Genomic DNA, 21,269 nt, shown 5'->3' with positions numbered 1-21,269 from the left:
GCGAAGAGTTTATAGGGGTTGTCCGGTCTTGGGCTACAAGTCTGCAGTCACGCTATGGGGCACGCACTGTGTGGATTCTCCGGTGCCAGCGCCGGGAGCGGCGGCCGTGTAGCTGCAAGTATGTGATCTGTATGCATGTGGTCACATGCCAACTAGACGTGTAGTATTGTTTTATGAAATAAAAATGGCAACAACGGCTACTGCCTAAGCACACCTAGTGACTAGTGGGTTAATCACCCCTCCAGGATGGTTTCAGGGTCAACAAATAAGCAGTTTCAGGACCAGGAACCTATAAATCAGTTATAATCAGACTTTTTGGGACTATTATTGTACAAAGGAGGGCACTATTGTACTAGAGCGAGTACAAAGGAGGGCAACAAAATGAATAAAGGGGATGGGGGAATTACAATACCCAGAGAGATTAGGATTATTTAGTCTAGAAAAAAGACTGAGGGGCGATCTAATAACCATGTATAAGTATATAAGGGGACAATACAAATATCTCGCTGAGGATCTGTTTATACCAAGGAATGTGATGGTCACAAGGGGGCATTCTCTGCGTCTGGAGGAGAGAAGGTTTTTCCACCAACATAGAAGAGGATTCTTTACTGTTAGGGCGGTGAGAATCTGGAATTGCTTGCCTGAGGAGGTGGTGATGGCGAACTCAGTCGAGGGGTTCAAGAGAGGCCTGGATGTCTTCCTGGAGCAGAACAATATTGTATCTAAAGGTACCTTCACACTGAGCGACTTAACAACGATATCGCTAGCGATCCGTGACGTTGCAGCGTCCTGGATAGCGATATCGTTGTGTTTGACACACAGAAGCGATCAGGATCCTGCTGTGACATCGTTGGTCGGAGCAGAAAGGCCAGAACTTTATTTCGTCGCTGGATCTCCCGCAGACATCACTGAATCGGTGTGTGTGACGCTGAATCAGCGATGTCTTCACTGGTAACCAGGGTAAACATCGGGTTACTAAGCACAGGGCCGCGCTTAGTAACCCGATATTTACCCTGGTTACCAGTGTAAATGTAAAAAAAAAAAAAACACTACATACTTACATTCCGGTGTCTGTCCCCTCCCCGTCAGCTTCCCGCACTGACTGTGAACGCCAGCCGGCCGTAAAGCACAGCGGTGACGTCACCACTCTCCTTTACGGCCGGCCAGCGCTGAGACAGTGCAGGGAAGCTGAGGCCGGGGGACAGACACCGGAATGTAAGTATGTAGTGTTTGTTTTTTTTTACATTTACAATGGTAACCAGGGTAAACATCGGGTTACTAAGCGTGACCCTGCGCTTAGTAACCCGATGTTTACCCTGGTTACCCGGGGACCTCGGCATCGTTGGTCGCTGGAGAGCTGTCTGTGTGACAGCTCTCCAGCGACCACACAGCGACGAAACAGCGACGTTGCAGCGATCGGCATCGTTGCCTATATCGCTGCAGCGTCGCTTAATGTGACGGTACCTTTACAATTATTAGGTTCTGTAGAAGGACGTAGATCTGGGGATTTATTATGATGGAATATAGGCTGAACTGGATGGACAAATGTCTTTTTTCGGCCTTGCTAACTATGTTACTATGTTACCATATTTAACATTTTAGTGCATGAAGGATTCTCTATTGTTATTAATGCTCCTGTTTATACAGAAAATATGGAAACAACAAGGGACACTGAATGTATTGTCTCCTAAGTCCTGAAAGCACAGGGAATCCAATGAATAACGTCCTGATATACGCACTGCCCAGAGAGCATTTCCAAGTTGACAGGTTCCTTTTATTTCCAAATTTTTGAAATCTGACCAGTGTCAATTTCTGTGGTAATAACTCTGGAACCCTTCAACAAATCCCAGTGAATTTGAGATTGTTTTTTTGTGACACATTATACTTTATGATAATGGTAAATTTAGGTCAATATGTGTGACGCCCCAGGGTCCTGGTAGTCACAGTGGCATTGCTTTCTCCACGGGGAGAGTGATGTCACGCTTGGAAGCGATGAAGGATCTCTTTCACCAGGTAATCACATACACACAACACGTTCACACTCCAGGCCAGAAGGGCCTAAACCTGGTTTAGGGAGAACTCCCCTATAAATACATTCTGGTCTGGAGGGAAAGAGATATTTCAGTCAGACTGTCAGAGGACAGGGAAGAGGGCAGACAGACAGACAGAGTGTCAGAAGGTCTGAAGGAGCCATGTAGTCTGAAGTACTACAGCTCCTGGAGAAAGGAGAACTTAGAAAGAACGAACAACTTGTGGAAAGTGTGGAGGAGAGAAAGGCACAGGAGAGTGATACCAGCGGAGCAGAGCAGTGAATTAGCTGCCTCCCTTGCTGGCGCAGATTCCAGTAGCCGGAAGACCGAGGCTGTGCTGAACTCTAAGGGGCATAACTGAAACCAGCAGGACAGCTGAACTTTAAGTTACCCAGGAGACAAAGTGGCATATAGGGCCCGGGTCATGATAGAGACCCTATAAAAAGGCTTGCTTGTCCTAACCTTTATGGGGGACAGAGAGGAACTGTGAGGACCTTATCAGAAGCCATAGGCAGTAAGGGACTACAACACCACCGTGCTTTGAGGAAGGCTTTCATCTCCACCTGGTGAAGGGGACCCTGGGTTCGCTTCCAAGCCAGCCGGACCCTGCCTGTCCTGTGATCTGGTGTCCTGGACTTTGGTTGCCTGAAGCTTCAGTAAATCAGGTAAAGAGACTGCAAACCTGTGTCCTCATCCTTCATTGCACCACTCAACATCCTCTATCTATACACCGGGAGCCCTGGGGACCTACTTCACCTGTGGGAAGGTATACCATCTAGCTGCCATACCTTCACCCCAGAGGACCCCTTTAAGCAGCCTCGGTCCCCACTGACCGAATACCACAGGTGGTGTCACGAACATAAACTTTAATCAAAATCCCTTTTTCATGGGCGCCCAGGGCCACGGACCAGGTCGCCGCCGTAACACGTCCCCTTAAGTACTGGACCCGCGGTACCGAGGTCCCCATGGCCTTGGCGGGCGTTCCATATGTTTTGTGTATATAAAAAAATATGAGAAATGTAAGAAAAATGTTAAAAAATTAGCAAATTTCTAAGTTTGAATGATTATCTCTTTAATCCAGATAGTGATATCACAGGAAAACATTAATAAATAACATTTCCCACATGTCGGCTTTACATCAGCAACATTTGTAAAATGTTCTTTTATTTTGTTGGCATTTTACGAGGTTTAAAAATGTAGCAGTAATTTTTCAGTTTTTCAAGGAAATTTACAAAATTTATTTTTTTAGGGACTTATCCATGTTTGAAGTGCCTTTAGGGGTCCCATTTATTGGGAACCCCCCAAAAGTGATGCCATTTTAAAAACAGCACCCCCTGACATATTGAAAACTGCAGTCAGGTAGTTTATTAACCCTTCAGGTGATTTTCGGGAATTAATGCAAAGTGGCATGATAGGAATGAAAATGTGTATTTTTACCACCTAAATGCCTCTAACTTCTGAACAGGTTACTGTAACCGTCAGACTCTAAGGCCGCTATTTGGTCATGAATTGCCATCGCAAACATCAGGACCACACAATCATGATCTCAGGGTGCCAATTGGGATAAATAAGAAGCCCCCACACTCTGTTAGCCATTTATATGATGTAGTCACTATTGACAGCAGCACCTAAGGGGTTAAACAGATATGGACGATGACAACACTGATTGTGGCTGATGCAGCACGTTGTCAGCTACAGTGTACAGCCGACAGCTGCTGGATTGTCATCTGTATGGGGAGGCTATTCTCTTATATCTCAGGTCAGTTTAAAGACGTATTGATGGTCACTAAAGGGTTAATTGTCATAATGTCTTACAACACAGGAAATATTTCCTAATATGTGATGTCTGTTCTAAAATCTCAGGTTCCTCCTGTGTTTTTGTCCTGTATGTAGCACATAGATATCATTTCAAGAGAGATGATAGCAATGTTTGAATAAAAACAAATCAATTTTATTATAGAGTCACTACTGTCCTATTGTCATGTCATTGCGCCTTTGTTGCAGAGTTGCGGCATTTCTGGGAAAAACATAGATGAAAGTGTAGCTAGGGATGAAGTGACTTGTCCAAAGGGCAGGTCCCCTTTGGCTTTTCCCGCCCACTCGTCTAGATTGACAGGTCTCTCCTTATAACCACACATGGACAGAAACCTGTCAAGGCTTACTGAATGAGCAGGAAGAAGTCAGCAGAGATGTTCCTCTGAGACCAGTCACCTCATCCGCAGGCACACCTTCAACTATGCTGCAGCATTGCAGTTTTTTAAGCAAAAGACTCTTCAGGAGCCGCCATCATTTTTGTCTCTAAAGCACCTTTTCTGTAGGTTTCTGCAATGTTTTTTTTTTACTTCTATTTTATAAGCTGGTGACTGTCTTCCTCTTTGAAGCTGCCTGAAGAATGGTCAGATCACTACTTGTAACCGTTTGGTGTGTTTGGAAACGTGAAACGGTTTAAAGAAGATCAAAAAGCTGGAAAATTGTTCCTGTGCACTAGTACTTTGACTTGCATTTGTCAAAGTAGTGTCCATGTGCAGTACCTTGTGCAAAGTACAGGGCATTGTCCCACACGATTTGGGGGAGATCATCATGACTGTTCCCTCATTGTTCCATTAGTCTGCATAATTGTCCTCCAAGTGGTGCAGACTAGTACACTGCAGGGGACTGACGCAATCCGTAATCAGCAGGTATCCCACAAATTAGCACACAAAAGGGTCATAAAACAGTCTTACATTAAACAATGGCTCGTGCCCCTTGACTTAGGGTACCGTCACACTTATCGACGCTGCAGCGATACCGACAACGATGCCGATCGCTGCAGCGTCGCTGTTTGGTTGCTGGAGAGCTGTCACACAGACAGCTCTCCAGCGACCAACGATCCCGAAGTCCCCGGGTAACCAGGGTAAACATCGGGTTACTAAGCGCAGGGCCGCGCTTAGTAACCCGATGTTTACCCTGGTTACCAGCGTAAACGTAAAAAAAACAAACACTACATACTTACCTACCGCTGTCTGTCCCCGGCGCTGTGCTTCTCTGCACTCCTCTGCACGGACTGTGAGCACAGCGGCCGGAAAGCAGAGCGGTGACGTCACCGCTCTGCTTTCCAGCCGCTGTGCTCACAGCCAGTACAGGAGGAGTGCAGAGCACAGCGCTGGGGACAGACAGCGGTAGGTAAGTATGTAGTGTTTGTTTTTTTTACGTTTACGCTGGTAACCAGGGTAAACATCGGGTTACTAAGCGCGGCCCTGCGCTTAGTAACCCGATGTTTACCCTGGTTACCAGTGAAGACATCGATGGATCGGTGTCACACACGCCGATCCAGCGATGTCCACGGGAGATCCAGTGACGAAATAAAGTTCTGCACTTTCTTCGGCGACCAACGATCTCCCAGCAGGGGCCTGATCGTTGGTCGCTGTCACACATAACGATTTCCTTAACGATATCGTTGCTACGTCACAAAAAGCAACGATATCGTTAACGATATCATTATGTGTGACGGTACCTTTAGGCTAGGTTCACATTGCGTTAGGGCAATCCGTTAAGCGCATAGCGCTAGCGGATTGCGCTAACGCAATGTTTATTTTGGGTCCGCGTTCGCCGTCCCTGCTAGTGCAGATCCCCGATCTGCGCTAGCGAGGGACGCACCTCGGACGCTGCTTGCAGCGTCCGAGGTCCGTCACAAAAGAACGGCACATCGCTAGCGCGTGCCGAAAATGGCATGCGCTAGCGATGCGCTACAGGCACAAATCACATTGCTGTCAATGGGTGCGCTAACGGACCCGTTGCACGGCGTTAATTGTGACATTTTCGCCGTGCAACGCAGTCCGTTAGCGTTAACCCATTAACGCAATGTGTACCTAGCCTTACTGAACAAAGGAATAGTACATTTGGCATATTTAAGAATAATTCACCCCTGCACATATGGCCATATTGACACTGAGTCTTCACACCATTTGGATGTGTTATACATTAGTGATGTGATATAAAAAACAGACATAAGGATGATGCACGGATTGCAAATGGAATATGCAATATGGTTGAAAATCGTCTATTTTTTCTGCACAAAAATTGGGCGATTGTTCATATGCTCATCTGAACTCCGTCTTAAGTTGTATTGTGATTCTTGGGAGAAGTACAAGCTAGAAATGTGGTCATCAACCCAGAAAAAGTTATGCACTTCTTGTTTAGAATAAAGCACAAAATAACAATTGGACATGCACAGCAACAGTATGCACAACGCAACCTGTAGAACCATAGTACAATTTGGTGTGCCTTTAGTGTTGACAACACAGGGCTTGATTCATTATAACTGGCGTTTTGTATCCCAGACTAAGGCCTCATCCACACGTCTGTTTTTTTGTGCATGAGTGCTATCAGTATTTTTCACAGAAAGCACTCGTACATATAATAGGGGTCAGTCACATGTTCGTGATTTTTTTCGTGACTTAGTAGTCTGTGTCTCTGGTATGTGTGGTGACAGTTTTCACACTTACACACGTAGACCCATTCAACTGAATCGGTCTGCGTACATGTCAGTGTGTTTCCACGGGCCGAGTGTAAGTGGGTAAAACACGCTGACATGCCCGTTTTTTAATGTCAGCACGGGCGACAAAAACATCCCGCACACGTGTACACTGGTGACACACGGATGACATCCTTGTGCCATCAATGTGACATGCAGCGGCATCCGGGAATCAGTGGTACTATTCGCGCAGATCCATGGCGCCGGCTGCTGAAGGCAGCGCTCATCATTGTCCCCTGCTCATGCTGAGATCAGTTGTTTAGAGGTGTACTCAACCCCCGCTGTCTACGTCGAGTGTAAAATGATAAATAAAATAAAAAAAAACACATTATACTCATCTTAATACCTAATCCAATGAAGCCATTGTCCCCTGTAAACAGAACAAACTCTGATGAAACTTGAGAGCAATGGAGTAAGATGAGCCAAATTCATTAGTCAACATGCATATCTTTATAAATCTGGTGCCTCTTTGAACAGCTGTTAACCACCACCAGAAATTAAATGCAACCCTGAGGCTGGGGTGCGCCTTTGAGGCGTAAATTATGAAGAATGTGTCGGGCACGCTTGCACACATCCTGTCAGCCACATGCACATGTGGTCATATCCTGATGAAGAAGTAACTTTGTACTTCGAAACGCGTTGAATAAACCACTACTTTTCTATCTCATCACACCTAGATATCCGACTTGGTCTATTCAGCAGCGCGGAAATTATCCACAGAAATCCTCTCATTTTGATAAAGTGGAAATAACAGAATTATTTTTAGGAATAATTTCAGGTTTTCGAAATAAAAATGGATGTTGGAATTTTTTTTTGTATGATGGTCCATTATCTTAAAAACAAAAACACTATTTAGATTCCGCACGACCAAAACAGCTAATCGCTCACCCCAGTGGTTATCACTAACTAGGCCAGTGATTGGCTGCAGTGGTCACATGCCATATGGTAGGAAAATGAAGTCCCAAGACTGGTGGCAGCATTAGGCCGGTTTCACACGTCAGTGGCTCCGGTACGTGAGGTGACCGTTTCCTCACGTACCGGAGACACTGACACACGTAGACACATTAAAATCAAAGCATCTGTTCAGATGTCAGTGATTTTTTGCGGACCGTGTCTCCGTGTGCCAAACACGGAGACATGTCAGTGTTCGTGGGAGCGCACAAATTACACGGACCCATTAAAGTCAATGGGTCCGTGTAAAACACGTACCGCAAACGGACGTTGTCCGTGTGCCGTGCAAGAGACAGCGCTACATTAAGCGCTGTCCCCCCCACTGGTGCTGAAGCCGCGATTCATATCTTCCCTGCAGCAGCGTTTGCTGTAGAGAAGATATGAATAATTGTGCTTAAAATAAAGATCTTATGTGTTCCCCCCCCCCCCCCCGCTGTTCTAAAAATACTCACCCGGCTCCCTCCCTCATTGGCTGTCGCTTCTTCGTGTTCTGGCCGCATCTTCTACTGTATCAGCTGTCACGTGGTGCCGCCGATTACAGTCATGAATATGTGGCTCCACCTCCCATAGGGGTGGAGCCGCATATTCATTATTGTAAATGAGCGGCCCCACATGACCACATACAGTGGAAGGTGCGGCCAGAACAGGAACCAGCGACAGCCAATGAGGGAGCCGGGTGAGTATTTTCAGAACAGGTGAGGAGGGGCGCGGGGGAGGGGGGCGCACAGGGGGTGGGAGGGCGGGTGGCACATACGGTAGATCTTTATTTTAAACACAATTATTCATATCTTCTCTACAGCAAACGCTGGTGCAGGGAAGATATGAATCGCGGCTTCAGCACCAGATGCTGGTACGTGTGGTACCCAGCGCGGTGCGTGTGTGGTACCCAGTGGGCACACGTGTGCCACACTGATGTGCCACAGAAACGTAGGGGCACACGAACATGGATAATTCTGGTACCGATTTTTTCCGGTACCGGAATTATCTGGACGTGTGAGACTGCCCTCAGAAGAGGAGCAGAGAGGACTCAGTAAGGTGAATATCATTTATTTTTATATCTTACAGCATGCTGAGCAGTTTCCAGAAAAGAAAAAACATTTCAGGGATAACAACCTTTTTTAATATACATTTTAAAGTTCAATCCTTTTTTAGGATTAATTTACGGGTTTATTAAACCCATGTGGTTGTTGCAAATTTTTTAAGCGTTTCCGTCATGGAAACGCATTAAAAATGAGTGCGCATTTCTTAATTGCGGATTTTCATCAACTATTGAAAGTTTATGGGATAAATCTAGACATAAAATGGCAGCAAATCAACAGGTCACATCTGCAAAGTAGCATTCACTAGCAGCTGTGAATGGCTCACCCATGGTTCTTACAAAGCAAGATACAATTATCCATAAACAGAATAGTGATCTTACAAATCCAAGGTCGGGGCTGGAAGAGTTCAGCACGTACAGACAGAAACAGGTCTGTGCAGGCAGAAATACTCCGGCAAGGAACGGTCTATGTCAGCTCCAAAATACTTTTCATAAGAGAACCATGGTTCCAATCTGAAGGCAGGGGGAGATCCACATCTCCTCTCTGCAGTCTGCCTTCCTCTACTGACTCCCCTACCATGTGACTTCTCAGCTGCAGTCATTGGCTGACGGCCAGGGAAGCTTGTTCCTGCTCTTTCCAGTAGCTTCTGTGCCATTACATCCAAGTAAGGCTACTTTCACACCATCGTCGTTGCCCGCAGGATGCTTTTTTTCTCCATAGACTTTCATTAGCGACGCATTGCGACGGATTGCCACACGTCGCATCCGTAGTGCGACGGATGCGTCATGTTTTTGCAATCCATCGGGACAAAAAAACGTTCCATGCAACATTTTTTTTTGTCCGTCGGTTCCGCTTTTTTCGACCGCGCATGCGCGGCCGGACCTCTGCCCCCTCCTCCCCGGACCTTACAATGGGGCAGCGGATGCGTTGTAAAACTGCATCCACTGCCCCGTTGTGATTTTATTTCACAGTATGCGTCGGTACGTCGGCCCGACGCACTGCGACGAGCCCGTACCGACGCTAGTGTGAAAGTAGCCTTAGGCTACTTTCACATTTCCGTCTTTCTGCTACCGTCGCAATACGTCAATTTTTGAAAAATTTGCAGGATCCTGCATTTTCCCATAGACTTGTATTAGCGACGTATGTACTCACATTTTGTCCGCCGTGCACTGGATCCTGCAAAATGTGACGGCCCGTCTTTTGCAAAAAATGTTCAAGGGAACGTTTTTCTGTACGTTGTATCCTGTGTTTCCGACTTTGCATGTCCAGCAGGAAATCTCGCTCTCTCTTTCCTCCCCGGGACTTTAGACTGGACAGTGGACATGTTGAAAAAATGCGTCCGCTGCTCACGATATACACTATTTCACAAACGTCCGTCAGTGCGTCGCGCCGACGCTTTGTGACAGCCGACTACCGACGGAAATGTGTAAGTAGCCTTACCGGTTTGCACCACTCTGATCTCAGAACAAGTCCCATTTAAAGGGAATATTTGAGCATTGTATTGTAACTAGTGAGTATTGCCATAACGTGGGGCTTCTATAGCAAGCTGCACAGAAGTGGGCCATGGGCCACATGTGGGTTCCAAGCTCCTTATTGAGGTTAATTGATGTAGATGGAAAGTTTTCTTTATCCCTTCATAACCCAGCCTATTTTGACCTTAATGACCTGGACATTTTTTGCAATTCTGACCAGTGTCCCTTTATGAGGTAATAACTCAGGAACGCGATCCTGCCATGACGCCACATAGGCGTCACAGGTCGGATTGGCACCGACTTTCATGACGCCTACGTGGTGTCACAGGTTGGGACTGGGTTAATAATTTCAGTGAAAAAAAAAAATAGTATTTCCCTCAGATTGCACCAATTTATGTGTCACTTTCAACAGTATTGCTCAGGAAGGAAATTGCTGCCAACTGCATCCTCCAGTTCCAATAACTCTGACATTATTTTAAGTACATGCAGGATCTGAGAGTTTTCATAAAAGTGGAAATACAAGATGCAATCAACACATATCTGTGATATCCCAGAACCCGGTCTACTGCTGTTGAGTGAAACAGTTGTGGTGTGGCAGTGGATTTGTTCCAGTGTGCCACCTTGAGTAAGGAGATGTAATACATTGCATGTGCATACACTGAGGATTCACAAATGTGCTTTGTCATTTGTGCTGCGCTGCCCTCTACTGGTCAATGTACGAGTACAACAATCTACCATAGAAATGTCTGGGAGGAGCCTTCCAGCTCAGTGCACACACTTCCTGTGAGTTGGTACAGTCTAGTCCTGTCTATTCAAGGGAGACCAAGTAAGCTCCATTGTTCTCTGAATACTTTCCAGTCCAAGCTGAGGGGACATCAGCTGTGTATAAAGGTGTTACATGTCATGTCAGTGTAATCCTGCCTTTGATGATAAGGAGCCTGCTGAAAACTCTACCAAAGTTTGAGTCTAAAATAGCAAAAGTGGACTGCTTGAAAATTTTGGGATTATTTTTATTTTCTTTTAAATAAAGATTATGATATAAAAAAGCAACAATTAAAAAAAAAATACTGTACATTTAATACAAAAAAACCTGATATAAACTAAAGGTCATTCTCTTTCATTTCTCAACAGGCCATTTCCAGACACAAGCTTCAGGGATCTTATTGAAAATGTGAAAAACTGATACTTGAAAATTAAAATTTTTTGAATTAAAGTATTTTAATCTCTTATTTTTTGCTTGTCTCGCAAGATGTTTGATGTGAGTTTTTGAGGATTAAGTTGAATTCTGTGCTGTACAATGTCCTCCGGTTTTCTCTTCTACTCCCCTTTAAAATATAGAAATAATGAACATATAAATGCAAGTCATGATACCAGCTGAAATCTGTCAGTGATTAGAAAGTAATCCTGCTACTTAGTGAAAAATAATATCAGCTCGTTCAACTGCTGGCCTATAAAAAGGTGTCTCATTACCAAGGTGGCACACAAGAAATATCTCATGATGGGTAAAACCAGTGAACTGTCTCAAGACCTTTGCAACCTTATTGTTGCAAAAGATACTGATGTATTGGTTACAGAAGAATTTCTAAACTACAAAGGTTCCAGTGTGCACTGTGGGGCCATAATCTGGAAGTGGAAAAAACATAATTTCACCATGAATTGGCCACGAACAGATGCTCACCGTAAGATTTCAGACAGAGAAGGGAAATGAATTATCAGAAGAGTTGTCCAAGAGCCAAGGATCACCTGTGGAGAGCTACAGAAAGACCTGGAATCAGCAGGTACAATTGTTTAAAAGAAAACAATAAGCAATTCACTTAGCCTCCATGGCCTGTATGCACGCTCAACAAGCAAGACTCCATTGCCGAACAAAAAGTATGTTTTTTAGAATACAGCAAACTTGTTCTAAATGAAGGAAGGATGAATAGACAAATGTACTGAGACATTATTGCAAAAAATCTGCTGCCATCCACCAGGATGATGAAAATGAGACGATGGTGGCACCATTCCAGCAATGTCGGTGCTATCTTTCTCGATGGTAATGTGGCATTCTTTATGTCATGTAACCGCTGCAGGCAATCAACTGCAGCCATCACTATTTTGTCAGAGCCATGTGCACGTGAATAGGCTCCGTACACAGCAGTAGATAGTACGTTCAGGTACATGAGACCTTTGTGTTGGGACCTGTTTGTGCTGGATATCTAGTGGTTCTCTGAGGCCCTAAAGCATAAGAGGAGCTATATGGAGCCTGTCTACCATAGAATATGCGCTGCCACCTCTCCACTCACTGGTGGTCCGACACCAGCCGGAATGGGGGAGTTCCGCTCTGGAGATCAGTGCATGTCTCTCATGGGACATCCTCTTTGATGCCTTCTCCATCTCAACATCACCATTAGGGCTCATTCAGACGAGCATATTAAACGTCCGTGTGCCAAACTGATCGGATACAGACAGCACAGTCACCGATGCAAGTCAATATGGTGGTTCACATGAACCTTATTACACACGGACCGATGATGGTGGATAAAATCACTATTCTGATCTCTGTTTCGGATCACACTCGTCCATTCTAAGTGAGTAAAAATCAGATCACGTACGTGTTATCATTAGTGATGTATACTCGTTGCTCGGGTTTTCCCAAGCATGCTCTGTAGGTCTCCAAGTATTTGTTAGTGCTCGGAGATTTAGTTTTTGTTGATGCAGCTGCATGATTGACGGCTGCTAGCCAGCCTGAGTACATGTGGGGGTTGCCTAGTTGCTAGGGAATCCCCACATGTATTCAGCCTGTCTAGCAGCCATAAATCATACAGCTGCGTCAACAAAAACTAAATCTTCGAGCACTAACAAATACTTGGAGACCTACAGAGCATGCTTGGGAAAACCCGAGCAACGAGTATACTCGCTCATCACTAGTTATCATCCAATTGGCATGCGTTTTTCATGGCTCCATAACAATTTGCAATATAATAAAAAGAAAAATATAGTTTTCGAATTACTAAATTATTCCGGTAAGAAACATAAGTACGGTATATAGGAAGGGGGGACATGGTTGAAAAATCATCTTTTTTGGGAGGGATGAAAAATGGACAGTTTGGCATACGCACATCTGAACCTGGCCTGTTAATTATAGTAATGTGTCAAGGTGCAAGTTACCTCTGCAACCTCCATCTTTGCTCTCATAAAGGTGCGGATCTCTGGCAGTTTAATGCTTCAGATTGGGATTTTCTACCAAGTGATGGAGAGACCTTAGTGTTAGACCTCGTTCACACGTTCAGTATTTGGTCAGTATTTTCCATCAGTATTTGTAGCCAAAACCAGGAGTGGGTGATAAATGCAGAAGTGTCGACGTGTTTCTATTATACTCCTGGTTTTGGCTTACAAATTCTGGAGGTAAAAAACTCACCAAATACTCAACGTGTGCACATGGCCTTAGTGGTCCTGACCTTATATAATCGGACATCCATCTTAGCAATAAACCCGAGATCCTAGTAATTTTTCCCTTATGTCTTCTGAGCACGACTAGCTCCGCTATGTGAGGCCTCCTGCTTAGTAAACCCGAAGTCTCAAACTTTTCTTTTGTAATTATATGATCATGGAATGCAATAATATAAAAATATATTTTATTACAATAAATATCACAACATTACATTTCTTCTTTTGCATCGTCGCATTCAGCACTATGAGACCTCGCGCTCTCCCGGTAGACTCTAGGACTACTCATAACTGCCTATGCTCCCTGCCCGATAGGTGTAGTTCGGTACTCCACTTTCCTCCAGGTTGACTTCCCTCTTGACCTCGTTTCTCTTTCTTGTCCAAAGGCAGAAGCCCAAAATAATCAGCAATCCCGCGAGCGCTGCCAGTCCTATCCCAATGCCTATGTATAGGGACTGCATGGTGGTATGGACGGTCCTGCATGGACCTGGCCTACTTCCGGCTGGTCTGTCTTCTTCTTCATGAGTCTGACTTTCTCCTGCCTCATTAAATGCCACCATGCACACTGTATATGGAGAAGCAGGATCAAGATGGTCAATGGTATGTGACCGAAAAGAGCTGTTGAGGTCCGGTCCCTTCTCCAATGAGCCCCCTTGCTTTCCAAGCAGCACTCTGTACCCACGTACCGTGGATGAAGGGGAACACCAGTTTATGGTCATTTGGGTCTCACCAAGCAGGACTTCTCGAACAGACGGAGAATCTGGAATCATTTCTGGACCATCAATTCCTGGGCAAAGACATTTCCCACCTGCATGCCACTGAATCTCCTCACACGTGGGTTCCAGGTGCTTACACCCATCATACTGGCAGGAAAGTTTAGTAACCGGTGAGGTTGAAGCAACCGTTGTCCTTTCGTCTTCGTAATCATATTCTTCCTCTGACCCTCCAACGATGAACTCAATCCCGTCCCTTGTGCTTCGATCCTTCTGGGTGGGACGAGGGGTGACAGATGTTTGGTTTATGCCCGAGATTGGAGCAGGGGCGGAGGAGCTGGAGTTTCCACCTTCTTGTGAGGATGCTGTTGTAAAAACTAAGAAAGGCAGAAGAAGCAATAGGAAAGATGATGCCATCTGGAGGCAGAAAGAAAAGAAGGCAGAGAACAAAAAAAAGGAAAATAATGGAGAAAATCAGTGAAGTGAGAATGGCAAGAAATAAAAAAATAGAAAAGATTATTATGATTATTATTTTAATGCCTCACGTTTCTATTCTATTGCAACGGAGCACAAAAGTGCAGTGAGGAGGGCATACAAAAATGTCTGTCCATTATTTTTGGGTACATTGTCCAGAAAAAAAATGGTCAACCCTGCAGTGACGGTATCACTTGTTCCTATCAGTATTGCAGATAGAGATATGCATAAATAAACATCAGCCGTAAATCACAACAAAAAATGGCGACTCAACCAAATAGCAAGGATAGGAGAACCATGAGTCAAAAAGTAGCCAAAAAGATATACCAAAAATAATAAATAATAAAATAAATATTTTTGGTATATCTTTTTGGCTACATTTTGACTCATGGTTCTCCTATCCTTGCAGATAGAGACGTTGCACGTCGCCGTTTCCCCTATTCACTCTTATCGTCCGTGCAGCAACATGTCAGGACAAACCTCAGGCATTTCATGTTTTGTCGACTTAAACATTTCCCTGTAAGAAAAGCAGGTACAGATGTAGCAGAGCCGAGTGTGTCATTGTAAAAAGAATGTGTTACATGGGTTTTGTGCATGCACATTTAAAAGGGAATGTGTCAATACAAAATTACTTATTGTTCAAATCAAGTTTCTGTATTTTTTAATTTTTTACATGTCATAATTTGTATTAAAAAAGTCTTTCAATTTTCATAGTGGCCAATGGGGCTTATTTTAGACTTTAATTTATTATTGTTTAAGGAAACAACACATGTACATTGGCCACAATGGCTGCCAATGTACATGTGTTATATATTTTGTATCTTTTGAATGAAAGCATTTAATGAGAGTGGGAAGGTCATTGTGAAAACAGGAGGAGCTGTGACATCGCCTGTTGTGATTGGTGGATTCTGTATTAGCTGTGTATAGAGGTATTACCAGTCATTGTAATCCTGCCTCTGCTGATAATGAGACTGCTGAAAACTCTTCCTGAAAGGACAGGAAGTATTGGTCTAAAAACCAGTGTCAAAATGGCAGGAATATATATATTATATATATATATATTTTGCCAAAAGGTTTTTTTTTTTTTTTTTAAACACATAAAACATAACAAGCGAATTTAAACAATAGGCAATTTTCTGGTGATGCACTCCCTTTTAGGCAGTACTGAAGTTACAACAGGTAGCCTCAGAGTGTTGATATTTAGGTTACACAGGGTTCAGCATTTTTAGCTCTGCTAGAGCTGCAGCAGAGAAAACAGTGATTTTTGTCAAAATGACAACATGCAGCCCAGCAAGTGACACATTGCAGGAATCAGGGTCTCTGCCCCTACATCGTGCTGGTCTCATGACACATAGCAAAATCCTGCTGTCAGATTCCCTTTAGATAAGATGGGGGAACTTTTATACCTGTTGCAGAATGGAGAGGCAGGAACTTTCATACCCATGGTAGAATGGAGAGGCAGGTTGGACGCCTGACTGCCGCTCCCTTCATTCTCTATGGGGCTGCTGAGAAAAAAAATGAGTGCAGCTCCATAGGGAACGAATGGAGTGGCAGTGGAACATGCTTATTTTAATGGGGATAAAAGTTTCTTGTTGGCTGATAAGTGCGAGTCCAAACAGTTTGAATCACACAGATCGATAAGTCATCACCTTTTCCTTGGATAGGAGATAATAATTTTATTTATATAGCGCCAACATATTCCACAGCGCTTTGCACCAGATAATCCCTTTACTTCAGCTCGGCTACATCTGATATATAGGAATATTACAGGAGGCTGTGGGTTCCTAATGGAATGATTCATTGTAGCACAACCTTCATTTACCTAGTAATCCAACCTTATGTACTGGCTATATAGTGTGTAATGCAGGAGGTAGTCGCACCAAACCCCTGGGGGGGGTTTTACCGGGAGGGGGGACAAAATGGCCCATATGAGAACAGTACTACTAAAGACCTGTGATAGTTGGGGGCCCACAAGCTTCATGTCACCCCCACTGATGTAATATATATAGAATGTCTTGAACAGGGAGGGTTAAGATAAGAATGCCAAGAGTTGTACTACAACTCTCAATATGCTCAGGTAAATCAGAATCTATAATGCTCAGCTTCCGGTCGTCAAAATCTGCTGGGAGTTGTAGTGTCATGATAGCTGGCGGGATGCCCCGTGCGTAATCAGGATGGCAACACATATACTACACCCTGGGGCGTCGACACTACTATACCTAGCCTCAGGCTGTGAAAATATGCTGGGAGTTGTGGTTATGAAAAAGCAAGAGTTAATCACTACAGTAGAACAAGCCCTTCCTTCTGATTGTCTTATGGGCGATGGGGGAAAATCAGGGGGACTAGTCTCACTTACCTTTCTGGAGTTCGTAGCTTTTCGGGCTGGATTGACTTCCTGGGATTTCTCGGCTGCGTGTGTTCTGGAGAAATCCCGCACGTGTCTTTATATTCGCCCCAATTGTGAGGTCATTCCTGAGCAGGATCCGAGCCCTGATTCACAGGCGGAGTATGTGGGAGTGGAGAGCGAGTGGAAGGTGATCAGGATGACAGGAGAGGGGAAAGGACAGGTCTATAGCGCCTTCCAATGGGGCCGTACAGTAATGTGATCCTACAGGATGGTCGGGGTGCTGGGCTCCGCAGTTCATCCCCTGCTTTCAGGATTTCTATATCACTCATATAAACAGTCATGGCCGAGAGTGTTGGCACCCTTGAAATTGTTTCAGAAAATGAAGTATATCTCCCAGAAAATATTGCTATTACACATGTTTTGTTATACACATGGTTTATTTCCTTTGTGAGTTCTAGAACAACACAAAGATAAAAAAAAAAAAATCAGAAAAAAAAAAGGTAAATTGGACATCATTTGATACAATCCTCAAAACTGGGTCAGACAAAATTGTTGGCATCTTTCCAAAATTGTGGGTAGACAACTTTGTTTCAAGAATGTGATGCTTGGTCAAAGTTACCTGTGGCAAGTAACAGGTAAGGGCAATATGAAAATCACACCTGAAACCAGATAAAAAGTGTAAAAGTTGACTCAATCTTTGCATTGTGTGTCTGTGTGTGCCGCATTAAGTATGGAGAACAGAAAGAGAAGAGAACTGTCTGAGGACTTACGAACCAACATTGAACAATAACAACAATCTCAAGGCTACAAGTTCATCTCCAGAGATCTTGATGTACCTTTGTTCACGGTGCGCAACATAATCAAGAAGTTTACAACCCATCGCAATATTGATAATCTCCCTGGACGTGGACAGCAGAGAAAAATTGATGAAAGGTTGCAATGCAGGATAGTCTGGGTGGCAGGTAAGCAGTCGCAATCGAGTTCCAAAGAAATTCAAGCTGTCCTGCAGGCTCAGGGTGCATCAGTGTCAGCGGGAACTATCTGTTGACATTTGAATGAAATGTAATGCTATGGCAGGAGGACCCCACTGCTGACACAGACAAAAAAAAAAGCTTCAGGGAAAGAGTCTTGTGGACAGATAAGACCAAGATAAGAATTTTTTGGTAAAGCACATCATTCTACTGTTTAAAGATAATGGAATGAAACCTACAAAGAAAAGAACACAGTACCTACAGTCAAATATGGTGGAGGTTCAAAGATTTTTTGGGTTGTTTTGATGCCTCTGGCACTGGATGCTTTGACTGTGTGCAAGACGTCATAAAATCTGGAGATTAGTAAAGGATTTTGGGTTGCAATGTAGTGCCCAGTGTCAGAGACCTGGGTTTGCGTGCAAGGTCATGGGTCTTCCAGCAGGACAATGACCACAAACACACTTCAAGAAGCACCAGAAATGGACGGAAACAAAGCGCTGGAGAATTCTGAATTGGCAGCAATGAGTCCAGATCTAAATCCCATTGACCACCTGTGGAAAGGTCTTATAATTCCTGTTGGGAGAAGGCGCCTTCACATGAGACCTGGAGCAATTTGCAAAGGAACAATGGTACAAAATTCTAGGCGAGAGGTGTAAGAAGCTTGTTGATGGTTTTAGGGAGCGATTGATTGTAGTTATTTATTCCAAAGGGTGTGCAACCAAATATTAAGATGAGGGTGCTAACAATTTTGTTTGGACCATTTTGGGGGCTGTGTGTGAAATTATGTCCAATTAGTCTTTTTCTCATTATTTTGTGTGTTATTCCAATACACACAAAGGAAATAAACATGTGTAGAACAAAACACGTGTAATTGCAATAAATTTCTGGGAGAGAAACTTCATTTTCTGGAAAAATTTCAAGGATGCCAACACTTTCGGCCATGACTATACAGTATATTAAAAAAAAACCCCAAAGGATCTGTTCATAACAACCTTGGATATCTCCATTGTTCTGCGCCATCACAGGAGCAAAACAATAAAATAACAAAAGAAGCAGATTCTCAATATGACAGAGCCCATTGCCTGAATGTATAATAAAGTATAATCATGTAGTCACGCTCGTGATATCTAGATTCTAGCAGATTCGCTGCCTTGTGAAGTCACAGGATGATAGGTGGAGTTCCAGGTCGAGCATTTACGCTGGTGCCAGGATTTCGAAACTACATCCTATCATACTTCAACTCAGAGTCTCCACAGAACTGTCTGGTTGCCGAACTTCATGGCGTCATTTCCAGGAAAATATACTAAAGTATATGCCAAGAGAAAAAAACTCATGCAGATCAGGTAGGAGCTTGTGCATTTACAGCTTCAGCTTTTTGCTTTTATCTGCAAGCACTTTAAGGGCAGCAGTGGTGGGGAGGATCTTGTCACGCACTTTCTACATTTAACACCCCCCAAAAAACAAAACCACCATTCTGTTCCTAAACTGGTTTATGGAAAAATACTGAAAAAAAATAGGAATACCTAGAACATGCTCATCTGAATCAGAGGGTATGGCTTTGGCTCTTGACGATTTTTCTCCCCTAAATTCTTAAGCACGAATTAGGGTTTTAAGAGAATTGTTTTACATTACCTTTGGTCTTTTACAAATTGCTCACCTTCTTCTGGAATAACTCAGAAGCAATCTTGACTTCACGTATTCTCCTCACGTTATCAACCCGGGTGGACCGCTAGCTGCATTCCCTCGGGGAAGCACTGTGGCGCCCGTTTTCCACCTGACCAGCTCTAGAAGGCGACCAGACTAGGGCCTGGGTGAGTATTCCAAGCCACGACAATCTTCTCCCTGCACAGACCCCAGGGTGTAGGTTCCCTCTCCAAGGACAGGAAACCACTGATGCGTTAGGAGATGCTCCTCCTATTCTGTAGGTTTCCTTTCCTTAAAGGGCGGATCCTGTCTCTGGGGAACAGTCATAGGTGATCAAAAAAAAAAAAATCAATCCTTCACAACACTGTAGGGCCCTTGGTGAAAGAAAGAGAAGCCAAATTCCTCGAGAGATGACATCTTAAAAGACTTTTGAACATTGCAAAACATGAAATACCCTGCAAATTGGTGTTGGTGGAGGGTGGGGGATCCATGTCCTAAGAAACCCACTGATCCACCAACACATGTCAGATGTGCAGATTTAGAAGTAGGAATCCCCAGCTGCTGTACGAGAGCAAACACCCACCCCCCCCCCCAACGGGTTTATAAAAAGTCTGAGCCTGTATATCTCTTAGCATGTGCGCAGGGGCGGACTGGCCGACAGGGGAACACGAAAATCCTCCAGTAGGCCTCTGTGAAGGATTACTAATGAGTAGTGATGAGCGAGTATACTCGTTGCTCGGGTGGTCTCCGAGTATTTGTGAGTGCTCGGAGATTTAGTTTTAGTCCACGTAGCTGCATGATTTACAGCTGCTGGACAGCCTGAATACATGTGGGGGTTGCCAGGGAATCCCCACATGTATTCAAGCTGTCTAGCAGCCGCAAAGTATGCAGCTGAGTCAACAAAAACAATCTCTGAACACTAACAAATACTCGGAGACCACCCGAGCGTGCTCAGGAAAACCCGAGCAACGAGTACACTCACTCATCACTACTAATGAGCAGTGATCGTATGCTTGATTCACAATTTGCAGAAAAAAGTTATCTGATTACTCATTAAACAAGCTAGCCAAGTTATTATTAGAAAAAGTAAATGTATGTACTAGGGTCAGGTTATTTTTGCATGTTATCAATGTTACTGGTAGGCCATTACCAACCTGATCCAACACTGCTTAGAGCTTTGCAGGGAATTTCTTGCCAACATGGTAGTGAATGCAAAGAAAAAAAAAAAAGTGTAAGTATTACTTAATAAATTTGGAGCAACTTTCCAGATGTTTGTGCACCCGAGTCAGAAATCTGCGGTGGTGTCTAATCTAATATCCCCATAAAAAAAGCTAAAAGTCATAAGATTTTTACGCAACTTCAAGACATGTAGAGATTTGTGAATGATGTTAGAAGCTTATTGTAAAAGGTTAATAAATGTGTGCATGAAGGTACCTTGTAAGAATATGTGCAGAGGTAAATTTAATATTTTCTTATCTGACAGCAAACATATGACCACGGCCTCTGCAAATAAAAAAAACGTAAAAAAACCCAAAACAAAACACTGAATAAATCAAGGGAGCACGGCAGGATATATATATATAGATTTCGAATTGATTAGCTCAGTGCTCCAAGGAGGTGAAGCGCAACACGAATTCAACACAAAGAAATCTTCATATTGTGAAAAACAAAAGTTTTGTTTGCAA

General features: G+C 43.9%; 1 protein-coding gene and 1 long non-coding RNA gene across 2 annotated transcripts; both read right to left on the bottom strand.

The window, feature by feature from the left end:
* Nucleotides 1-11,002: 11,002 nt before the first annotated feature.
* On the bottom strand, nt 11,003-12,662 carry LOC138648660 (uncharacterized). The gene is made up of 2 exons (XR_011315174.1): nt 11,685-12,662; nt 11,003-11,331 (listed from the first exon to the last, which is right to left on the bottom strand). It is a non-coding gene; the product is annotated as an uncharacterized lncRNA (long non-coding RNA).
* Nucleotides 12,663-13,606: 944 nt separating this feature from the next.
* On the bottom strand, nt 13,607-17,148 carry LOC138648577 (LRRN4 C-terminal-like protein). The gene is made up of 2 exons (XM_069738365.1): nt 16,979-17,148; nt 13,607-14,565 (listed from the first exon to the last, which is right to left on the bottom strand). The coding sequence occupies exon 2, from the start codon at nt 14,563-14,565 to the stop codon at nt 13,717-13,719; it is 849 nt and encodes a 282-aa protein (XP_069594466.1). The 5' UTR covers nt 16,979-17,148; the 3' UTR covers nt 13,607-13,716.
* Between the last annotated feature and the right edge of the window lie 4,121 nt (nt 17,149-21,269).

This window comes from Ranitomeya imitator, chromosome 9 (genome assembly GCF_032444005.1).
Source record: "Ranitomeya imitator isolate aRanImi1 chromosome 9, aRanImi1.pri, whole genome shotgun sequence".
In the NCBI taxonomy this organism is placed as follows: domain Eukaryota; kingdom Metazoa; phylum Chordata; class Amphibia; order Anura; family Dendrobatidae; genus Ranitomeya; species Ranitomeya imitator.
The sequence above is the reverse complement of the archived record's forward strand: the minus strand, read 5'-3'. Positions and strand labels throughout refer to the sequence as shown.

Bases quoted from the DNA above. Each gene is read 5' to 3' on its own strand.
- LOC138648577 (XM_069738365.1), bottom strand. From the start codon at position 14,565: ATGGCATCATCTTTCCTATTGCTTCTTCTGCCTTTCTTAGTTTTTACA.